The 13,544-nt window shown below is 43.5% G+C and overlaps 1 protein-coding gene across 2 annotated transcripts in view; it reads right to left on the minus strand.

Moving 5' to 3' along the window:
- LOC126282268 (LIRP) overlaps nucleotides 1-13,544 on the minus strand; it is a 210,721-nt gene that overhangs the window by 40,910 nt on the left and 156,267 nt on the right. The window contains exon 1 of one of the 2 annotated variants that reach the window (XM_049981878.1): nucleotides 10,449-10,567. The exons of the other annotated variant lie outside the window; for it this stretch is intronic. Within the exon in view, the coding sequence (XP_049837835.1) occupies nucleotides 10,449-10,451 (3 nt within the window). The 5' untranslated portion in view covers nucleotides 10,452-10,567. Of the gene's footprint in view, nucleotides 1-10,448; nucleotides 10,568-13,544 lie in introns of those variants that run through there. 2 annotated transcript variants of the gene reach the window in all.

Here is a 13,544-nt window from a genome sequence, read left to right on the forward strand (position 1 = left end):
TTATAGGAGCTACATTCTGGAGCCGAGCGACCGCTACGGTCGCAGGTTCGAATCCTGCCTCGGACATGGATGTATGTGGTGTCCTTAGGTTAGTTAGGTTTAAGTAGTTCTAAGTTCTAGGGGACTGATGACCTCAGAAGTTAGGTCGCCTAGTGCTCAGAGCCATTTGAACCATTTAAGTGGCGTGTCGGTATAGTCCGCGCAAATGCAATAAACGCTGTGTCCAGGTGGCGCAGTGGCCGACACAACTGCTTGGAAAGCAGGAGATCTCGGGTTCAAATTCTAGTCCGGCACACATTTTCAAACAAATGGTTCAAACGGCTCTGAGCACTATGGGACTTAACATCTGAGGTGATCAGTCCACTAGAACTTAGAACTACTTAAACCTAACTAACCTAAGGACATCACACGCACCCATGCCCGAGGCAGGATTCGAACCTGCGAGCGTAGCGGTCGCGCGGTTCCAAACTGAAGCGCCTAGAACCGCTCGGCCACACCGGCCGCCACACATTGTCACTCATCGCCGCTGACTCCACATGAAGCCTCGATGCAGTTGATGTGGTGTCACCCCGACACCGCACTTGCTAGGTGGTAGCCATTAAATCGCCGCGGTTCGTTAGTGTACGTCGGACCCGCGTGTCGCCACTATCAGTGATTACAGACCGAGCGCCGCCACGCGGCACGTCTAGAGAGACTCCCTAGCAGTCGCCCCAGTTGTACAGCCGACTTTGCTAGCGATGGTTCACTGTCTACATAAGCTCTCATTTGCAGGGACGACAGTTTAGCATAGCCTTCAGCTACGTCATTTGCTACGACTTAGCAAGGCGCCATATTCAGTAACTATGAATCATGTACCGTCAAGAGCGACGTTCATCATTAATGGATTAAAGTTAAGTATCAAACTAATTACGTCCGCTTTCGGAATTCTAATTCCTTGGCATGTTCCAGACCTCACGTCAGTATAGTCGATCCCTCCTCACGCCAGTGTGCGTGAGCTAAAACGCGTGCATTTCGGCCTCCACTAGTAACTCGGTGATGGCTCTTCTGCCAACACAACAGTCGACATCAACAGTTTCTTTCCTTTCTTTCCTCCCTCCGTCCCTCCCCCACCACCTTCAATTTACATAATACGTTCATCTGCAAGCAGCTCCTGCGTGGGCCCTTGTCTTTGGCAGACTGTGCTTACTCTGCAGTGGACACATATGTTTCGTGTTTTGCGATGTTTTCCTACATTTTCTTCCATCGAGGGATTTATGTACGTGTATGTTTCCCACTGGGAAGCAGTGGTTCAAATGTTTCAAATGGCACTAAGCAATATGGGACTTAATATCTGATGTCATCGGTGCCCTAGACTTAGAACTACTGAAACCTAACTAACTTAAGGACATCACACACATTTAAGCCTGAGGCAGGATTTGAACCTGCTACCGTAGCAGCCGCGTGGTTCCGGACTGATGGGGAGCAATGCTAGATCGTTACACACCTACAAAATTCCAGAGCTGTGCTTGTATCAGGGAGACATATTTTTTAATTTGCTGTCGCTCGGCTCGTTGCACGCTAGAAATTTAATACTAAAAAGAAACAAAATTTTGGGTTTCTGACTATACAAACAGTTTATTTATTTCACGTATGTATTGTCACACTATTGATATGACTTGGCTTAGACTGTTTTGGTATTCTAATTTTGGTCGTCCTTTTATAAGTTTTACTTTTGATATACAAAGTGCTTCCAGGAACACTAGCAAGTAAAACTAAATAACAAAAGTAACTTCCGCATGTAGGTCACTGACAAGTAATATAGCTCGATGAAACTTGCACCATACGTAGAAAGAACTACCAAAGTATAGAACAGAAATTAATTGAAAGAAGTATACGATCAGGGAACAAAAATTTCACTTTTCTTCAGTGCCGATAATTGTACTAAAGTCACCGCGATCATGATATTGGGTCCCATCAAAGAAAATAGCTCGTATATCCACGAATTATACAGGGTGAACAAGATAAAACCAACAAACTGCAGGGCCAGATTCCTGACTGGAAATGGACGAAAAAAGGCTCTATGAATACGTGTTCGGAAATGGACGGTGTGCCTGCAACGACATCAGATTGTCCCGGAACACAGTTCAGAGCTGCATCGCATCCACTTTCCAACAGACCATCTGATCCAAGTGGCATTCATGGGATTGTAGGTGACAGGGATAGTAGCGGTTGTCATTCAGGATACACGTAACCGTACTTTAGCTTACGCCATTTTGGTGGGCCACTTGCCTGGAACTTCTACTAGGGTTCGTCTCAACATCCTGTAGAACCCGGCCCTCCAACTCTGGTGTAAGAACAGTCCTCCGCCTCCCTGGATATTCGTCTGTCTGAAAGGACCCACGCTCACAAAAACGCACAAAAAGGTCTTAAAATATTGTGATATGGTTGGTGTCAGTGTTTTGGTATAGCAGTGCTGCCTCTCGATCGTTTCCATCTATCTGGCCATACACTTACACCATCTCGGCTTGTTCCTGACATGAATACTGGACCATTCTGCGGCTTCCAGTGTGCTGCGTCAATCACACGGCCTTTAGCACAAAAGGAACACACGGCACGTGGCCAGAGGGACTGTCATTCGTCAGCGCCATCTACCGTGGCAACGATGCATTTCCGGACACATGTTCGTATGACCTTGTTTCCTCCATTTCCGGTCAGGAACCCGTCCCTGCAATTTGTCGGTTTTATTAACATTCACCCTGCTAAGCACGTGGAGAAGATGAGTGACCCAATTCCGAAAAGGACTGCCTTTTTTGGCTATGTGACACGAATGTGTCCATGAAGGATATCTAAAAGAACCTAAACCTACTTTGAAAATAAGAAAACCAAATATGCATGGTTGACTGAAGTTAAAACAGATCTGCGAGAATTGGAAGTTTCTTCTAAATATATCCAGGCTTCCAGAAAAAGTTGAAGACAGGGAAGGCGTGGACCTGAGAGGAAAAAGAACAACGCCGGAACGAATGGTGGATCAACAGGCAGTAGTCAAAGCTCAGAAAACACACACATTCGAAATGATGTGGCCCCTAGCTGGTCGAAACGAAGAAAGAAGAAGTATGAGTGGAATACTACATATTAAAAATAACGTATTACAATGTTGGATAACATCGTTAGCCAAACATGTTTCGTCGTAATCGTTTCAAGTAGTATTCCACACACGAAATTAATGCATTAATGAATTCTTCTGTTGTTAGTAAGATCAAATTCATATTTAAGTACAAAATAAAGTGAGGATTTTTAACTGAATTTATTTATCTTGTTAACCGTTTCTCGGCTTACAAGGCCATCATCAGTCAACATGTCATCATCGTTAAGGACGGCAACATGCAGGTGTAGCACTGAAAAATAATAAAATCAGAAGTCGCTGGAAAATTCGTAAGACTGTTATTTTAAACCGTTCGTCATTAACCATAACAACAAAATTTCTACACGAAGCAATGTATTAACTGTAAGATTGCAGAAATGAAGAGTGTAAATCAAGGAATATGCTACAGCTAAAGTGAAATTTACAACTAATAATCACTTTCGTCTTACTGTACGTAGGAGATATCATGTAATGCACTCTTTTTTTTCTTTGTCGGTGAAGTCTGTTGGTGTAAGATTTGATTTCAGGATCTTATGTATCGCACGAAGCCTATTGTTAAGAGCATTTGACACATGTCTGAAACGTAAGTCAGAAGTGAATTTACTGTAATTACCACAAAGAAATAGTATGTTTTATCTCGAAAAATATTGCAAATGGACACTACAGACTAACAGTAATTATTAAATACGTTATAAAAATTTTTATAGGCCATTGCTACCTAAAATTATTTGCAATATAATGTTCGCTAGAATTCTCCACGAATGTGTGACGCTACCAACAGGATTAACATGAGATATCGAAATTTTACAAAGAAAGGAGAGCACGAATTATTCATAGACCTACGCGACGTACGTGATATGCGACAAAAATGCTCGCCAGTCTCAGTTGTTTGGCACCAGAAGAAAATCAGCAGAAATATTGAATGTGTTAAGCCTAGACATAAACAATAACCTATTTTTGTTGAATAGATCAGCAGCCAGTTGCATAAAAGACATTTTATTACTCGACCTCTTTCAGGCACCTATTGACTTCTTCAGAAGAATAGCATTGTCGTTTTATTAGCGAGCGTCAAAAATAAACAAGTGTATGCAGCACTTTGCTGTAGCCATACGGATAAAAGTGCATGTACAAATACCATATTTGTTCAGTAGTACGTTGTGTACTCCTGTTTATTTTTGACGCTCGCTGATTTTTCCAATAAATACTCTTACAGTTGCTGAGGATGGACACAGTACTAAAAATAACCTGTTTGTCGTGAATATCGGGAATCCCTGCAGACACGCAGGAGCCACTTACATTATGGTTACTAATGGCATCTCGCACAAACGCCTAAGGCCAGTTAGACCACCGGCGCTCCTACCGTTAATAGGACGGAGGATGTTTAAAATGAGAAATGGTTCAAATGGCTCTGAGCACTATGGGACTTAACTGCTCAGGTCATCAGTCCCCTAGAACTTAGAACAACTTAAACCTAACTAACCTAAGAACATTACACACATCCATGCCCGAGGCAGGATTCTAACTTGCGAGTGTAGCGGCCGCGCGGTTCCAGACTGTAGCGCCTAGAACCGCTCGGCCACACCGGCCGGCTTAATATAAGACAAATTAATGATTTATAATATGGCTTTGGACAGTCTTTGCTGCTATTCACTAAGGACGCGAAAGTATGTAGAGTGGTCACAGGGCTACAAAAACGAGACGACGTCCAGGCGATCTATTATCTGCAATTTCAGCGTAAGTAAATTTAACGTAAAGCGTGTAAATAGCCGAATAGGTCCAAAACTGCTTCTGCGCTCCATTGTTGATCAACCACAGGTGTGAGCTATGGGGAGTAAAGCGCAGAGGCTTATAAGAAAGCGATCTATGCCGTAAAGAAATAGGAACTAACCGACGAAGGCTGTCGCTCACAAAATCATCATTCGGACCAATTCTTGAAATCTTTTCTTCCGCGTAAAACCCAAAACATACTTGACTTATCAAGACGAGATCGAAAGAGTAGCTGCTCGATACATCACACGATTGTTTAATCAGCGTCAGGCAAATGCTGAAAGGCCACCAGTGTAAAAAGTTGCGAGAAGCACACTAAGCATCACGGCATGGGCTTCTCTTAATATCCCGAAGGAAATTCGAGTATAGAAGCGTATTACTTCCTATATATCTGTACAGAGCACTGTAATCTCCACGGAAGAGGATACTTTTCGTGGTACAGTAGGTTAAGATTTCTTTAACACAAGGATGAAAATTTGGGAATTGCTTGTGCGTCACTGCGTGAGCATCTTTTTTTTTAATAAATTTTTGCTACACAATCTACATCAAAGGGACATTTAGCTAGCTGAAGGCTAGTTGTAGACAAGTCTGGCAACCTTCCTTGGAAGTAGTTACGAAACACTGCATGTTTTTCATTAAATTTGCCATTTCAGGTTTTACAGATAAACTTAAATTCTTCCACCAAGCAAGCCTGTGACCATTTGCTCTACCTTTTTTAATAAATGCTTGATGCTCTCGGTCCAACATTACGAGTCCTGCAGACCTGAGCATCTGCAGGCTGTACAAAATTTTGTCAGAAGTATCTGGGAAGGAAACCGGAGCATCCTTGTTTTAGGGTGATGGAGTAACTGTATCATTTGCGTTTTCGGCGTCTGAGTCTTGAGTGTAATGGAACCTCGTTCATCCGGTTCTATCTGGATCTGCGGTTCATGTTCATCTTATTTTATATTTTAGTACAGTGACGGCACAATAGTTGATACTCCAATGACAATAGAATCAAGAACTTACGGCGAAAATCGTTAAATTTAAATCGACCTAACTGGCATACACAGAGTCTAGCATGGTGTCAGTTAACAAGTTCACACTGGATTGTACTGTTTGTTGGAGGTGTAAAATGACACCGGAAAAAATAAAGGTGGTAGATTCCATTGACCAAAAATTAGATGTACTGCATACGATGGACAAAAGAGAATTGTTGAAATACTTTGCTACTGAATTTGGCGTTGAAGCACTGCTAAGATTTCAGGAAGTCCAGGCATTGGTTTTATAGACGTAAATGACTGGCTGCAAAATGATAATGATATTGGCACGGTATGATTTCTGATGACGAAATTATTGCTGTTCGTTCGACTGTAGATAATGATACTAGTGAGTATGGATTAGCTGACAAAATTGGCACTCGGTCTGAAGAGGTTACGACAAATTAAAAAGGTAACAACGCAGCTGGGCCGGCCGGTGTGGCCATGCGGTTCTAGGCCCTACAGTCTGGAGCCGAGCGACCGCTCCGGTCGCAGGTTCGAATCCTGCCTCAGGCATGGATGTGTGTGATGTCCTTAGGTTAGTTAGGTTTAATTAGTTCTAAGTTCTAGGCGACTGATGACCTCAGAAGTTAAGTCGCATAGTGCTCAGAGCCAACGCAGCTGGTTAATTTGAAATGCAAGGTGGGAAAACTACGACGAAGTACTCTGTACTGCTTGTGAAAAAGCTGTCTAAATGACACATGAATCTAACTCAAAAGAAACTTTCTGATTATTTTAATATATATAATACTCACTTTTTTCCATGTCTGGTCTACATTTATATGAAAAAAAAGTGTAACTTTTGTCTTTATTTGAAAATAAAAACAACGTATGTGGTATTTAAGACATATCATTTTTTTATTTCTAGATTTCAAGATTATGCAGATTTACATTTATACGGGTGATCCACGGTCCCACCTAGTTTGGATAAAACAGTTCTCCCAAACATTTACAGATCGTAGTGCCGCAGGCGATAAGACATAAGATTAGTATCCTAGTGTAACGTAAGTTCAAACCTCTGCTCTGCCATACTGATTTCGGTACTCGAGGCATACCTGAATCAATTACAGCGAATTCCCTAAAACAGGCCAATATCGTTCGCTTGCCTACTCCAAATGGTCTAGCACTCATTAAATGTAGCCTCCCTCCTTCCTCGTTTTGCGAGTGATTTATTGAACGGTGGCCGGAATCAACTTTTTAGGTTTAGTCAAAAGCAATAATTTACTCTGAGCTGCATCACGAAGTAAGACTGGGACACTCTCCTGAACAAGTACTACTATAATGTTTGGCGTTTGGCATCTATTTGTACAACAGCGCCAGCTGCGAAAGTCTGCCACTGCTAATAATACTTTCCAATGCGCCATTACCATAATGCGTCAAGTGTTGTGATCTCGCTTTTCCCTGAGGCACTCCCGAAATTCCTTTCGTGTGTTCGAATGACTCAGCGTGCAGTGTAACAGGATAATGAATCGCGCTCTGCGTGTCAACAACTCCCCGGTGTGGTCGCGTACCTGCCTAAGCGTCTCATACCGCATGCGCCTCGCATAATGTGCTCTGCACGACGATTAGAAACATTTCTGGCGTATATGGAAGAATCGCGGCTATTGCTCTCCCCGCGTAATATCTGCGAGTGGGGTGGCAAAGGGGGAAAATAGTGGCGGTTCTATATTTACCCCTCTGTAAGGTAACTTACTGGGTACACTACAGGTCGGAAAGCTTTTTTTCAGTCTTCATGACATTAAATCTGTGTAACTAACTCGGGGCCGAATCCAAACGCTTTCGCAGGAGCTGCGCGCACCAGATTAGCTACCGAATCACGCTTCACTCTTCAACTTACGGTTCAACTCCAGAAATCCCCAGACAGATTAAAAAATTGTTCTCGACCGGGACTCAAACCCGTAACATTGCTTTCTGTGGTCAATGGTCGTACAACTAAGCGCAGATGGAAAGAACATTGTCCATGAAACATTAAGTTCGTCCGCAACAGGGTACTAAACTTCCAGGGAATTTTTTAAGAAAAATACCCTCCGCTACTGTTCAGTAGGCATAATTAGGTCGAAAGCATCCGGTTCCAGTCTCCAACCACGGTAAAATTAGTAGAAGTGCCAGGAATTGAACCTGGGTCTCCGCGTGGGGAGCAGACTCGCTGACCTCTCATAAGGAGACCGCACGAACTTCTCCGCACCTATTTGATTCGGTCTGATAAGGTGTACGTAACGACTAAGACTTCAACGTACCTAAACAAGAAGAGTCAACGCTAAATCGTTTTCGAGAAAGTCTATTTTGAAAATTTCAGGCGTGCTCATATACTTCGTATGGCCTCTTCTAACCAAGGAGTCCGTAGGTGAGCGTGTAAGGGCTCGGTTTCACAAGCGGCAGGTCTCGGGATCGAATATTTTCCGTTCCCATATAATTCTAACATCATATTTATTATGATATGATGAGTGAATGTGTAAATTATCAGTATTTAATGATTCATTCGTTATTTTCATAATCTTCGTACTGAAGAAAGGAGATAAATATTTTTTCGTAAGAAGATTTGAAATAAAAGATGGATACACAAGAACTTTCGGACAGATCAATATAGCCATTTTACTTATATTATTAAATGTACATTTGTGACAAGTGTAATGTGTAATCTACGGAGCACTGTAAATATCATGTGTATGCTAATCATCAAAATATTGAAAACAATAATTATTGCGATGAACAACACGTGTAATGGACGCCGAATTTTTGGATGTGCATTGTTTTTTAAATCTATCTATCGCGAAAAAAAAAGATTTATATCCATAAACGGTTCATCGTCATCACACAGTCTCCTGGCGTACCATGCATATATGTTGTTAGAAACACGCGGGAATGAAAGAAGCAAGTTTCGATCCAGAAATCTAGCGCTTGTGAAACTTAGCTCCTACACTCTGGCCTACGGACCCCTTGGCTAGGAGAGACCATATAGAAAGATTTTGTCGAAAACGGTTGAGACTTGCGTCTTCCTGTTCACGTATTTCGCAGTCCCAGTCGGGCCCTACATACGCTGTCAACACGAATCAGATCGATGAGGAGAAGTTCGTATGATCCACATGTCAGCTATGGAGGCGGACCTTCTTATAATACGGGTTCCCAATATTTAGCGAACAGAATTTGGCGAGAACTATGTCGGTTTTCTTCCAAAAATCCCATTTAACTTGTAAATAACAGATTTCAGCTATCAGTCGTCCTTTTTCAATTTTATTTGCAGATCTGCCAATAAAAGTCATCAGCTCGTGGTCGTGCGGTAGCGTTCTCGCTTCCCACGCCCGGGCTCGACTCCCGGCAGGATCAGGTATTTTCTTTGCCTCGTGATGATTGGGTGTTGTGTGATGCCCTTAGGTTAGTTAGGTTTAAGTAGCTCTAAGTTCTAGAGGACTAATGACCATAGATGTTAAGTCTCATAGTGCGCAGAGCCATTTTTTGCCAATAAAATTTAAAAAGGACGACTGCTAGCTGAAATCTATTATTTACACGTCAATCAATAACAGTCGCTGAGTGGAGCAGCCTTCTGAATGGAAGGTAACCTGATGAATCCCATTTAAGTTCCCCAAACATTATTGTTACATTTTCGTATTGACAACACCATCCTGTTACGATCCTAGCAGCGCCGTTCGAAATTTGTTCGATATCTGTTGTCATTTATATTTAAAAACTGACCAAACACGGGGACAGCATTCTAGAATAGGCCTCGCTAGTGACTTGTACGCGGCTTCCTTTAGAGATGCATTACATTTTCCCAGAACCTTTCTAACGAATCTAAGTGTCCCATCCACTGATTTTACACGACCTTGCCATTTCATATACCTTTTCACTATTTACCCATGATTGTCTATGTGATGTGCTCCAGATTTGTCCGAAAGTTCTTGTTTATCCATCTTTTATTTCAAATCTTCCTACGAAAAAAGTTTTTTCTCCTTTCTTCAGGAGGAAGATTGTGAAAATAATGAATGAATCAAATAATAATAGTAACTTACAGACACACTCATCGCTCATACTAAATACGATATTAAAATTATGGGGGACCGAAAAAAATCGATCCCGAGACCTGGGGATTGTGAAACCGAGCTGGTAAACATCGCGCGCTATTGGGTTCTTTTCCTCCAAGATACACAGAGAACGTCGAACTACAAATGGTTCAAATGGCTCTGAGCACTATGGGACTTAACATCTGAGGTCATCAGTCTCCCAGAACATAGAACAACCTAAACCTAACTAACCTAAGGACGACACACACATCCATGCCCGAGGCAGGATTCGAACCTGAGACCGTAGCGGTCGCGCGGTTCCAGACTGAAGCGCCTCTTCGAACTACAAATGTAAATTCAAATGTGGAAATGAGAAGTACTACCTTATGCTAGTTTAGAGCCATTAAAAGCTTTGGACGCTCTCCATCCCCACGACTGGTCGAGCATGCTTATGAGGCTCCGGGCACCCAGCTGCAAGGCGCTGCGCACCGCCAAGCTGCGCCTTGCAGCCGGGTTGTCCCGAGAGCGAGGCCGGTCGCTCACCATGTCTGGCGTCTGCAGAGGCTGCGTGTGAGAGGTGTGGTGAGGTGAGGAGCTGCCACAGCTTGCAGGAGTGCCGAGTGCCGCCTGGCCGACCAACCCGCGGACTGGCCGCTCCGCCAGACGGCCGCTAGACATGGTCCCCAGCCCCTCCTACGTCGCCAAATCCTCCCCCCTCCGGCGCACGCACCCCACCATCTCTTCTGGGCACGGGCAGGCAGCAGCTCGCGTGGGGACCACAGCACGCCGCGGGCGCATGCACTGCGCTGCCTCGGGGCCCCTCCACTCACTCACTGTGTGTCGCCAGGACGAGGCGGCCGGGGGATGCCGGACTGGACCCGTACTCTTCAAGGGCCGAGTTCTCCGTCCCGCCGTCCTGATTTGTTTCTCTGCATAGCTGAAGCGAATACTGGGATGTTTTCCTTGAATTGGTCACAGCCGGATTGCTTCCTCCGATCCTGTCCATTGCGTGCTGGCGACTGTTCTATTCCAAACTTGTTGAAGGGCCATACGCCAGGACCACTTACATTCACAGTGTTAAATATACTGGGTGATCAAAAAGCTAGTATAAATTTGACAACTTAATAAACCACAGGGTGAAAAGTATTTAAACCGGCAAACTCTGGGAGGTTCTAGTGGACATCAAAACAAATATTTTTCCCTAATGTCATTTTTTCCTATGAGGAGTATTTAAACCGATAGAGGAAGATTTCTCTGGCCGCAAATTAGTTAAACCAACATTTTTATGACCAACAGACAACACATTATCACAACCCAATTTCAATGACATCAGATTTTCAAACATGCCTCCATTGACACGTAAACAAAGGTTACACCGTCGGATCATGTTCTGTCTGACACGGGCAAAAACCCCAGTAGTATCCTGAATTGTTCCTGCTTCTGCTGCTATCCTGGCGACCAGATCCTCTTCTGATGCAACAAGAGATGTGTATCAAGATTGCGCATCTACCACCGCACAAAAATGTCCAGAGCGCCCCGTCATATTGGAACCACATGCGTTGTTTTGTAGGGAGCGGGACATCTTCCAGCAATTCTGGCAATGCTCTGGCGAGAAAATAGTAATAGTCCCTGCCATTTAATTGCCTAGATAGCAGATACGGCCCAATTAAACAGTCCCCAACAACACTGACACACACATTAACGGCCGGCCGCGGTGGTCTAGCGGTTCTAGGCGCTCAGTCCGGAACCGCGGGACTGCTACGGTCGCAGGTTCGAATCCTGCCTCGGACATGGATGTGTGTGATGTCCTTAGCTTAGTTAGGTTTGGGTAGTTCTAAGTTCTACGGGACTGATGACCGCAGATGTTAAGTCCCATAGTGCTCAGAGCCATTTGAAACATTTTTTTTTAACACACATTAACGAAGAACTGCACTGACTGAAGGATCCTGTTCCACATGCTGCAAGACAGCTTCCTCAAATTGTAGCGTTCTTACCGTGCAACGGTGTCCCTGTCCAAGTAATCTGCTAAATGACCCGGTCTCACGGCAGACGTTGGTACACAGCAGCAAAGGTCGTATGATGCGGGATACGGCGATTAGGATACTGTTGTTGATAAACCCGCTGTGCAGCTCGTCCACTGTGGTGCGCTACATAGTACGCACGAACCATATCAGTGTACTCACTCCAGGTGTATGGCTCCATTAGTAAACAGAGACAATGCACTACTACACTGATGGACAGCAGTTGCCTACAATTGAAGAGCGTAATACGCCATCTAACAACTGAAGATCGTAATACGCCCTCTAACAACAGAAGATCGTAATACGGCCTCCACCGGTTCCTCATAGGAAAAAATGACATTAGGGAAAAATATTTGTTTTGATGTCCCCTAGAACCTACCAGAGTTTGTCGGTTTAAATACTTTTCACCCTGTAGATGTTGTTGTTGTGGTCTTCAGTCCTGAGACTGGTTTGATGCAGCTCTCCATGCTACTCTATCCTGTGCAAGCTTCTTCATCTAAAAAATGGCTCTGAGCATTATGGGACTTAACATCTATGGTCATCAGTCCCCTAGAACTTAGAACTACTTAAACCTAACTAACCTAAGGACATCACACAACACCCAGTCATCACGAGACAGAGAAAATCCCTGACCCCGCCGGGAAACTTCTTCATCTCCCAGTACGTACTGCAGCCTACATCCTTCTGAATGTGCTTAGTATATTCATCTCTTGATCTCCCACTACGACTTTTACCCTCCACGCTGCCCTCCAGTACTAAATTGGTGATCCCTTGATGCCTTAGAACATCTCCTACCAACCGATCCCTTCTTCTAGTAAAGTTGTGCCACAAACTCCTCTTCTCCTCAATCTTATTCAGTACCTCCTCATTAGTAATGTGATCTACCCATCTAATCTCAGCATTCTTCTGTAGCTCCAGATTTCGAAAGCTTCTATTCTCTTCTTGTCTAAACTATTTATCGTCCATGTTTCAGTTCCATACATGGCTACACTCCATACAAATACTTTCAGTAACGACTTCCTGACACTTAAACCTATACTCGATGTTAACAAATTTCTCTTCTTCAGAAACGCTTTCCTTGCCATTGCCAGTCTACATTTTATATCCTCTCTACTTCGAACATCATCAGTTATTTTACTTCCTAAATAGCAAAACTCCTTTACTGCTTTAAGTGTCTCATTTCCTAATCTAATTCCCTCAGCATCACCCGACTTAATTCGAATACATTCCATTATCCTCGTTTTGTTTTTGTTGATGTTCATCTTATATCCTCCTTTCAAGACACTGCTCTTCCAAGTCCTTTGCTGTCTCTGACAGAATTACAATGTCATCGGCGAACCTTAAAGTTTTTATTTCTTCTCCATGGATTTTAATACCTACTCCGAATTTTTCTTTTGTTTTCTTTACTACTTGCTCAATATACACATTGTAGATAGAGAGGTAAAAATTGACACACATGCTTGGAATGACATGGGGTTTTATTAGAACCAAAAAGAAAAAAAAACGTAGTTCACAAAATGTCCGCCAAATGGCGCGTGAAAGATCTCTTGCTCGTCGTTTGTTGATGATCTTGTGCTCAGCTGCCACCTTCGTCATGCTTGGCCTCCCAGGTCCCCAG

Source organism: Schistocerca gregaria, chromosome 7 (genome assembly GCF_023897955.1).
Source record: "Schistocerca gregaria isolate iqSchGreg1 chromosome 7, iqSchGreg1.2, whole genome shotgun sequence".
NCBI lineage: Eukaryota > Metazoa > Arthropoda > Insecta > Orthoptera > Acrididae > Schistocerca > Schistocerca gregaria.